Source organism: Otolemur garnettii, unplaced genomic scaffold (assembly GCF_000181295.1).
Source record: "Otolemur garnettii isolate 467f Iridium unplaced genomic scaffold, OtoGar3 scaffold00012, whole genome shotgun sequence".
In the NCBI taxonomy this organism is placed as follows: Eukaryota; Metazoa; Chordata; class Mammalia; order Primates; family Galagidae; genus Otolemur; species Otolemur garnettii.
Genome location: NW_003852407.1, coordinates 30,432,633 through 30,442,721, shown reverse-complemented (window position 1 = coordinate 30,442,721; position 10,089 = coordinate 30,432,633). Strand labels below are relative to the sequence as shown.

Sequence of the window (10,089 nt, the reverse complement as noted above, 5' to 3'; positions counted from 1 at the left end):
CCTCCTTTCTCCTACCCCCCTTCCCTTATTCTAAGGCTATAATTAGGTTATAGCATTCCTATTAAAGCTATAAATCAGTTTGAGAGTTGCATTTTTAAAGTGGACATGTGATACATAATAATGTTTTATGACCCTGAATGTCTCAAAATGGAGTCACTGATGACTCAGGCCACAGTGAAATTGTTAACTCTTAGAAGTGATAGGACTATGCATGGTGGGCTGAGGCGATAAGATAATACCTGCTGTGGCCGTACCTGACAAGAGAGTGAAGCCAAGAGGCAGCTGAGATAATGACCACAGATCCTCCTGTGCAGGTTCAACAAAACAGCAGAGAAACTGGCCGTGTCAAGAACCCCACAGAAGCTCTTTCTCTGAGAGCTGTGAAGCCTCCTCTTGTTTGGCAGTGAAGCTCTTCTGGGAGAAGAGCAGCAACCACCCCAGGGGGGAGCTAGGAAAACTAGGCTGATCGGAACCTGACGCGGTAATGGGCACACCAGCACTGGCACCAGGGAGAGAGGAGGGTGTTTTCAGAGGTAGAATACCAGGCCCGGAGCTTCATAGATGGGAATAAGCTGATGATATGGGGGAGACTCTAAGTAGCCCGGCTGGAATGCAGTAAAAGATGCTGCACACAAAAGGGAGAGAAATGAGTGGGCAAAGGGGAGAGAGGGTGGCCAAGAAAGTTGCTGGAATGTTCTGGCGGCCAGCTGGTGTGGAACTGTAGAGACTGTCAGAGATCAAGGAATTACAGTGAACGCAGCTGGTCACACAACTGTACTGAGGCTCTCTCCTCCCCTGGGATTCTGTCCCGCCTTGGTCTCCATGGACTGGCAGCTTCTCCTCCACTTAAGGTGTCCACTGGGCTCTTCCTGGGTCCCCTCCTTGTCCCACAGCCTGGAAACTCTCTCAAGACAGCAAGATGGGGGACTGCAGCGTTCAGCTTGTGTGTTCGCCACCTCTTATCTGTCCTTTGTGGCCACTCCAGCTGCTGTGTGGTGGAGCCTGGAGTGGAGAAGGAGCAAAGGAGGGGTGAGAGCCCCCATGGAGGACTGGTGCAGTAGTCTCCGTGTGGAGGTCTCTGTAGTGGAGGTGGAGAAAGGCAGAGAAGTTGGAGACGTATTTCTCTAGTAGAGGCAAAGTTTGGTGAGGAAGTAGGGGTGAGGGAAATGGCCAAGTCAAGGGTGATTTGGGGGCTTTTTTCTTCTGTAGAAAGGAAATTCCAACAAGGGGTTAGAGTGAGGATTAGATGAGACGTGCGTCCTCCGAGTCCTAGACTGTGGCTGCTGCTGAAGCTAGCCTACCACGCCTACCATGGGCTCGCCCTGAACCCATCTCCTCTGAGAAGTTCAAAGCGTCTTTGTCTACAAAGCTCAGTCCTTTACAGTCACGTTATTTTCTTCTTTCCCATCTCCTCTCTATGAGGCTCAGTTCAATCCTCAAGTTCTCCCAGAGCTCCTGAATAAAGAAATCTCAGCTGATGATCTGCCCCCATGACAGCAACTTCCAGCCCTTATATCACCCAGAATGAGGCTTAGGGGAGGGGCCAGAGTGGAGACCTGCAGGACCCTACCATGGGACCCAATCCATTCTGTGCTGAAGGTGACAGGGTTGGGGGAGATGGCAGCCTTCCAGGACCCTTTCTTAAAATTGTCCTTGAAAGAGTTGCTGAGCCTGTTTTCTTATTGGCAAATCTGTGAGTCTGGCTTATTATTACAGCTAACACCACAGGTCTAGGGGTTCTTTGTTTTTATCTTATGATTCTTCCATGAGAATTTTTTATTGTGGTGAAATATGCTTTCAATACAGCATATCACACATTCATTATCTTAACCATTTTTAAGTGTACAGTTCAGTGGCACTAAGTGCATTCACATTGTGATGCCACCATCAGCACTATCCATCTCCAGAATTCTTCATCCTGCCAAAGAGAAACTCTGTACCCATGAGTTCCTCCCCAGCCCCTGGCAACCCCCATTCTACCTTCCGTCTATATGAATTTTACTCTCACTTGTATGAGGAATTTCTCTTGTATGTGGAATCCTATTTGCCCTTTTGTGACTGGCTTATTTCACGTAGCATAATGCCCTCCAAGTTCACCCATGTTGTAGCCGGTGTCAGAATTTCCTCCATTTTTAAGACTGAGTAATATTCCACAGTGTGTACACACCACATTTTGTTTATGCATTCATCTAACAACAGACACTTGGGTTGTCCTACTTTTTGGTTATTGTAAGTAATGTACAAGTATCCGTCTAAGGCTCTGATTTCAATTCTTTTGGGTATACACCCAGAAGTGGAATTGCTGACTTATATGCTGTGTTTATTTTTTGGAGAAACTGTCCTGCTGTTTTCCACAGTAGCCGTGCCATTTTACACCTCTGCCAGCAATGCCCCAAGTTTTTGATTTTCTCTACATCCTCACTAACACTTCTCTCTCTCTGTGAGTGCACTAGCCATCCTGATGGGTGTGAAGTGGTATTTCATTGTGGTTGATTTCCATTTCCCCTGCGATTAGTGATTGAGTACCTTTCATGTGGTTATTGGCCATTTATACATCTTCTGTGGAGAAATGTCTATTTAAATATTTTGCCCATTTTTAAATGGGCTGTTTGGAGTTTTTGGTGGCTGCTGAGTTGTAGGAATTTTTAATATATTCTGGCTATTAATCCCTTATCAGATGTATGGCTTAGAAATACTTTCTCCTATTTTCTGGGTTACCTTTCCACTCTCTTGATAGCGTCCTTTGCCACACAAAAGTTTTTGACTATTATGAAGTACAATTTATCTATTTTTTCTTGTGTTGCCTGTATTTTTGTCATCCATTCATAATGTAGGATTAATTAATTAATTAATTTTGAGACAGAATCTTGCCCTGGGTAGAGTTCTGTGCCACAAACCTCACAGCAAGCTCAGACTCTTGGGCTGAGGCATCACCTGGCCTCAGCCTGCCGAGTAGCTGTGACTACAGTTGCCCGGCCACAACGTCTGGCTACCTTTTCTATTTTGGGTACAGATGGAGTCTCACTCTTGCTCAGGTTGGTCTAGAACTCCTGAGCTTAGGTTATCCACCTGCTTCAGCCTCTCAGAGTGCGAAGATTACAGGCATTAGCCACCGTGCCCGGCATAATCTAGTTTTTAAAAATGATTTTTTTTTTCAAATTCAAATGCTAAAATCAGAGCCACGATTGTGTCCATTTTTTCAGTTGGAGAAACTACTAAGCAGAGAGATTAATGGGCTTCCTTCATCCCATCACTGGTTAGTAAACTCTGGGCCGAGAATCCATTTCCTGGGCTCCCTCCAGGGACCCTCTCTGGCCCTCCCAAAGCAGGCAGGTCCCTCAGAGAGATCTGAAACACAGAGACCCTGTAGTTTCCGCAACCCACAAAGTGGAAAAAAGTGTTAGTTTCAGCCTTTTCTTTGCTAGTCAGTCCAAGTTCCCCCCTTACATTCCAAAAAATAAAGCTTCTGGGATGGAGAATCCATGAATGTTTTAGAAGTGTTCATTTCTGGGCACGGCCTTTTCCCAGAGCCAAGACTCCCCACAGATAGAGTAAATCAGCGGTTGGTCCCGAGGGCAAACTGAAAAGCTGCAGCCCCTGTCCAGCCAGTATTCTGATTTCGGTGCGTTCGTGTGTCTGAGCGGCGGCCTGTCATTTCAACCTGTTGAAGAAAGTTCCTCCGCACCTCCCCGCCTCTCCGCAGCTCCACTCACCACTTAATTCACGTTTTAAAGCAGTAGAGGAATGGGTCTGCCGAGGGGGGTTCTGAAAGGAAAGGTAACCTTTCTTATTTAAGCACCCAGTGGAACAGGTGATGGCGACAGGAGGGGGGGTTATGAACCTCTCCCAGCCCAGCTTCCTTTCCTAGTAAAGCGGGAGTCAACCTGGTGGTTTCAGCGGCGGTGGGATGAGGAGTAACTTCGCCAGCCAGGGCAGAGTGTGCTGGCATTCTTTCTGGAAGGTCCCACAGTTGTAATCTTACTCTGAGTTCTATAGGGACAGTGTCTATAATGGTGATTTAGGATTCTAGCGTCTCGGGCTCTCCCTGGGTGACAGCGGGCGAGCGCTGTCCTTTCGTCGTCCACAAGCGCACGCACTTGGAAACGCAGAACCCCCGGGATGGGATGATCTCTAATTGTCTGTGGCCCAGAGCCATCTGGGGAAGGGACAACCTTACTCCACCCGGCTCTCTGCACTGCTGCTCGCGACCCTGTTGCCCCACGCTCTACAGGTCGTTTGGGGTCCCGGGGCAAGCTCGGCAGCCACCCCAGCATCTCCCGGCGCACTGAGGGTGAACCCTGGACCCACCCGGGAAGGGCTTTCCTTGCGACTCCGTTCCAACGCTGGTGCAGGGGAGGCAAGAGAGAGACCCTGGGAGGGCGAGGGCGCCAAGGAGAGGAAAGGCGAGAAAGTGCCGGGCAGGGGCCAGCGCGGCCGAGGGCGGGGCGCGCGGGGGGGTGCGAGAGGGGCGTGGGCGCGGCCGCCCGCGCGCCCCGGCCGGGCCAGGGGGAGGGGCGCTGGCGGGAGCGGCGCCTCCCGCCCGGGGAGAGCGGCGCGCGCGGCAGCCCCGCGGCAGCAGAGCGCCGAGCGGGGAGCGAGGGCAGCCAGGGGATCGCGGGCGGCGGCGAGAGAGAGCTGGAGCGCAGACGGCCGGCGCGCGGCGCGGCTGCCATGGGCGTGCAGTGACCCGCCGCGCGGGGCGACTTCCTCGGCGGCGCGGCGCGGAGCTCCCTGGCTGGCGGTGCGTCTCATCGGTCACCATGAAAGGTAGGGCGGCGGCGGGTTTCGCGGGGCTGCGGGCTGGCGGGGCGGGCTTCGCGGCGCGCGGGAAGGTGGCTGCGGGCGCGGGGAGCCCGGGCGCCGGGTGCGCGCGCGGACACTGGGGGCGCTCCCTGGCTTGCGAGTGGGCACCGCAGGAGACCTCAAAGTTGGAGTTTGAAGCGCGAGAGTATTTCCCCATCGCGTCTTTGCAAAGTAGCTTGAAGCCCTACGTCGTTGTTTACGGATTTCTGTTTCCAACTTTTTAATTGGAAAAACATGCGGAGAAGAGCGGCGGCATCGTCATTTCTCCGGGTTGGTTTTCCGCTCTGCCGCGCTCCCCCCTCTCGCCCGGTGCTCTTTCCTCCCCCCTGTGGCCGCTTCTCCGTCCGGGCAGTCCCGGTGCGGACGACCGGCTGTTTTCTCTGGGACTCGGGATGTTCTCTGTGCGCTCTCCCCACATCTGGCAATGATTAGGTGCCCGCGGAGTTCAGCTGGCTCGGGGGTGCGTTTGGCATCTTCTTCCATCAGATGCACCGACTGGAAAATAACTGCTCCCCGTCCCCTCCGTGTGCCCGCAAGTGTTCAGGGGGGCCACAAATCATCCCGTTAATCGTGCCCTGGGCGGTGTCCTCTGCGGGCCGTTTTATGGAAGTGTCAGATGTTATCGTACTTTAAAAAGAATCACAAGGAGAAGGGCTTTGCAGGGCAGCCTTCTGTTTAGTGGAAACACGGGGATTTGTCAGCAGAATCCTGATTTATATGTGGGATAAATAACTGCAGCCCCGGGATCAAAGGGAGTCGTTTGGAGATGGGCCGGCGCGGTGTTTACACGGGACTTCACAGGAGAATTCTCGGTTTTGTGCTCCGGTAACAGTGCAGCGCGGTCCAGGGCTGGGTGTGAAATGCCATCCGACCGCGGTGACCGTGTTGCCAGCCTCCAGAGACCGTGCAGCGCGATCCATCCACTTTGCCCGGTCTTGCTGTCCCAGGAAGGTGCCCAGGGAGCCCCACGCTCTTGGAAAGTAACTTTTTGGCTGTGGAATATTTTTCTGAAAGTCAGTTCGTGCTGAACTATCCGGAGCGATGATGTCCTACCTATTCACTCTGTTTCGAAAGACGTTATGTCTCCGCTTTAGGAGACCCCTGAGAGGGAGGTGACCGACCACCAAAGACAAGATACGGTTTTCTCTCTAGAAAATAAAAAAATGCAGTAGTGTGTGTTTCTTCTTTCCCCTCCTCAGTGTCTCTTCTCTCATTTACATTCTAGGAAATATGCACATTCCTTAGCCAGCTCTAATTAAATGATCCTCCATAGAAAGGAAAGAGTTTCACGGGGCTACAAAGTTACTCTGGGGCTCAGTTGCTAACATTTTAGCCAGAAGTGAGTCCTCTCTCTGCTGATCATTAAGGCCAGTAGTTTTTGAATTCTTGGAAAGATAAGCTATCTACTTACTCCCACGTGGTTCCTAAAGCCTGAAACTTGCCTTATGCTTTTTTACTGGGTAAAGGCGCATTATTGCAGCTTGGGTGCTTTTCAGTTTTAATTCAAATCTGCCATGGAAAACACACCTAAAGGTCCTACTAACACATTTTTTTGGTGGTATTTATGGTGCATTCTGGGCAGCTTGCAAGCTCCAAGCAGAAGGTTCATGGCTTACCTGCTGTGGTCTGGGTGCTGCCTAAAAGCTCTACCTTCAGCCCCAGTAGGGGAAGCTGATCCAGAAACTAGACTAGTGAATCCCTGGGTAGACTAGTGACTTTGAAGGCCTCTTATAACATGAAAATATTCTATTAAGAGCTTTGCTTGCCAACTATTACCACATAATCTGCATTCATTTGGTTGGTGGAGGAGGGGACAGTAATAACTTTTTAGTGCCTACTCATAAGTGCCAGCCACTGTGCAGCACCATTTACAAGCACAGTTAATCCTCTCAATAGCCCTTTTAGTAGGTATTTTAATTCCTACATTATAGACATGGAAACTAGAAGAAATAGGAACTGGCAACTAGGATGAAAGGGTAGGCACCTAAAGACAAGCTTTGCCAATCTCCCTGTGTTGTTTGGAAGACTCTAAGACACCAGATATTACAACCTCTGGTATAGACTAGAACAAAAGTGAATCTCAGACAACTAAGTGGCCAAGTTAGTGCCAAAGCTAGGAAGGGGTGGAGCCAAGCAATTGGACCTGAGGCTTCCTTTTTTTTTTTGAGACAGAGTCTTACTCTGTTGCCCAAGCTAGAGGGCTGTGGCATTAGCCTAGTTCACAGCAACCCCAGACTTCTGAGCTCAAGCAATCCTCCTGCCTCAGCCTCCCCTGGACCTGAGACTTCTAAAGCCAAGCTGCTTTACCAAGTGGGATTATTCCGGTCATTTGCCATAGGTAACCAACCCAAGGTTTTATCAGGGTTCCTGATGATATTGCATAATTGTTAACTCACTATGCTTCAGAAAGTCAATGTTGCATTAGAATTTAACTTTGCTAAATGATAGAAGGCAATGACAAGTCTTGCAAAGTATTAACCTAAAACTTTTTTTTTTTTTTAACTGAGACAAGATCTCACTCTGTCACTGGGGCTGGAGTACAGTGGCCTCCTCATAGCTAACTGCAATCTCAATCTACTGGGCTCAAGTGATTCTCCTGCCTCAGCCTCCCAAGTAGCTAGGACTACAGGTGGGAGCCACTTCACCAGGTGGATTTTTTTATTTTTAGTATAGATGGGGTCTCTTGCTCAGGCTGGAACATTTTTTAACCCAAATAGAAAGTCAGTGGACCCCATAGAAACTAAAGAAGTTCATTTGTCAAAGTATATGCTTCTGTGCAAGTCAGATGTCTTCTTAGGTTACATGTTTGACTTTCTAATTCTGAGGTTTAAATTAAACCTTGGGCATGGCCTTTGTTATCCCCTCCAGGGGTCCTCAGGTCCTCAAACTTTTTTAATAGGGGGCCAATTCACTGTCCCTCAGACCGTTGGAGGGCTGGATTGCGGGCTCCGGATGAGTCAGCGGCTGCAAAAACATCCTGCTGGTGGAATAAATGTGCTAGGTGGGGTGGATGTGTGCGGTAGTTTAAGGACACCTGCCTAGGCCTTGAGCCTGAGCCTTGGCGCCACCTATCTGTTGCATTCAGCAAGCATCTGTCTGGATTCTATCTCTTCCTTCCCTGAAGTCCCAAGTACCAAAATAATGACATCATTATATATTCTCCAGAAGAAAACGACTTGCCCCATTGCTGCAATGCTTGAAGTCTTCCAAACTGGTCAAAACATGAAGCTGTTTTAATTTCTTTCCAATTTCATTTTCAATTAGCTTTACTACACCATAAATCTCATAGTTTCTGGATAAGTGTTCAAATTCTTCATGAAGGAATCTGACTCCTCTGGATTTGGATATGTTATTACTAATCACATTCTCAGTTCTGGACGGTGGGGATATTGGTAAGTTTCAGCAAAGCAGCACTTGTGGCCTAAGAGATGGGCGACAGCAGCTACTACCTCTCTGGACCACAAAAGTCCAAACCACTGCTCTAATTCAACATAAGGAGGAGGCTGGTGCCCTTAAGGCATACTGTTCAACTGCTTATTTTTATATTTTTGTGTATAAACATTTCTGAAATACCGTTTGGCAGTATTACCTTTATAGTGTACTAGTAAACAGCGTATTGCTCCTGCCCTCTAATTTTGTGGACTTATAGTCTCCTGGCTTCCCCAGTGTCTCTCTAAGGCAGTGGTTCTCAACCTTCCTAATGCCGTGACCCTTTAATATAGTTCCTGTGGGTCATAACCCACAGATTGAGAACCGTTGCTGTAAGGTATCTTGTTCTTAACTAGGATAAGCAAAGTAGGGAGGGGACTGCGTTTAACACTGAAAAAACCGTGTTTTCTAAAGGGAAAAGGGAACAAAATAAGATCTCTTTCCCTTCACTGACTGGGAATCAAGACTGCTCTTCCTCTGGGAGGCAAATTTACAATCTAATTATACTTTTGACTTTTCATTAGTTTGAGGATGCTTGACATTCTTAATCTGAAGCTTAATTATTGTTAAGTATAGATCTTCTCTGTGGTCTTCTATGCAATTTCCCAGGATTGTTCCCATACCTCCCCATTCCAACTCGGTTGCTAGGTGGCTCACTGATAATGGTATGAATAAGAAAAGTTAGCAAGGGCCTGGTGTGGTGGTTCATGCCTGATATGCTAGCACTTGATAGGCCATGGTGGGTGGATTGCTTGAGCCTGGCTGTACAAAAAATAAAAATAAAAAAAAACTGGTGCTGGGCACTTGTAATTCCAGCATTTTTTTTTTAGAGACAGAGTCACCCTGTCACTTTGTCACCCTCAGTAGAGAGCTGTGGTATCTCTCACAGTAACCTCCACCTCTTGGGTTTAGGCGATTCTCTTCCCTCAGCCTCCCGAGTAGCTGGGACTATAGGCACCCACCACAATGCCCAGCTATTTTTCTGTTGCCGTTTGGCCGGGATGGGTTCGAACCTACCACCCTCGGTATATGGGGCTGGGGCCCTACTCACTGAGCCACAGGTGCAGCCTATAGTCCCAGCTATTTGGGAAGCTTAGGTATGAGGATCTCTTGAGCTCAAAAGTTTGAGTTTGCTGTGAGCTCTGATGACACCTTGGGGCTCTACTGACCGAGTGAGACAATGTCTCAAAGAAAAAAAAAAAAACAGAAAAAAAAGAAAAGGTAGTAGATAATGGGATGTTTCATTTTCCTAATAAATGATTGACCTCACTAAAATATATTACTCATGTAACTGCTGCCAATGTAAGGTAAATGGCCCCTGAAATATTGGTTTTCAAATGGGAAAATAAACACACATTTTGTGATAGAAAAAGTATACTTCTCTTTGGGTAAGCCCAACATGTGGGTAATCTCTTAGGGAGGAGGCAAGTGAGACTTCCACATCCCGTTAAGTCCTACTATGTGCTGGACTCCACTAGGATGAGCAAGGTAGGCAAGGGCTGACCATCTGCATTCCTGTAATGACTTTGCCTCTGAGGGCTGAAGAATTGATATGCTTTGCAGCCAGTCACTAGAGGAGACGCTTTCAACTGGAGATTCTCTAGAGATAAAGCAGATTCCAGGGCTGCTGCCCTGTGGAGCTTATCTTCAGGGTGTGGCTTTTGGCTGATTGAATGCATGTGGACAACCCACTGTCACCATCAACTCCTAAAACAGTTCCTGCACAAATCTTGCTGACAGCTTTGTCATGAAACAACAAAATATTGTGTGAAGCTGTATTTTTCAAGAATAGACTGTAACACAGTGGGTGATCAGTAAAAATAACAATAGTAAATAAATATTTTTTTTTTTTTTTTT

General features: G+C 48.3%; 1 protein-coding gene across 1 annotated transcript in view; it reads left to right on the top strand.

Moving 5' to 3' along the window:
• Positions 1 to 4,552: 4,552 nt before the first annotated feature.
• COLEC12 (collectin subfamily member 12) overlaps positions 4,553 to 10,089 on the top strand; it is a 181,671-nt gene continuing 176,134 nt past the window's right edge. Inside the window, exon 1 of the mRNA XM_003784795.2 lies at positions 4,553 to 4,767. Coding sequence (XP_003784843.1) covers positions 4,761 to 4,767 — 7 coding nt within the window. The 5' untranslated portion in view covers positions 4,553 to 4,760. The remainder of the gene's footprint in view (positions 4,768 to 10,089) is intronic.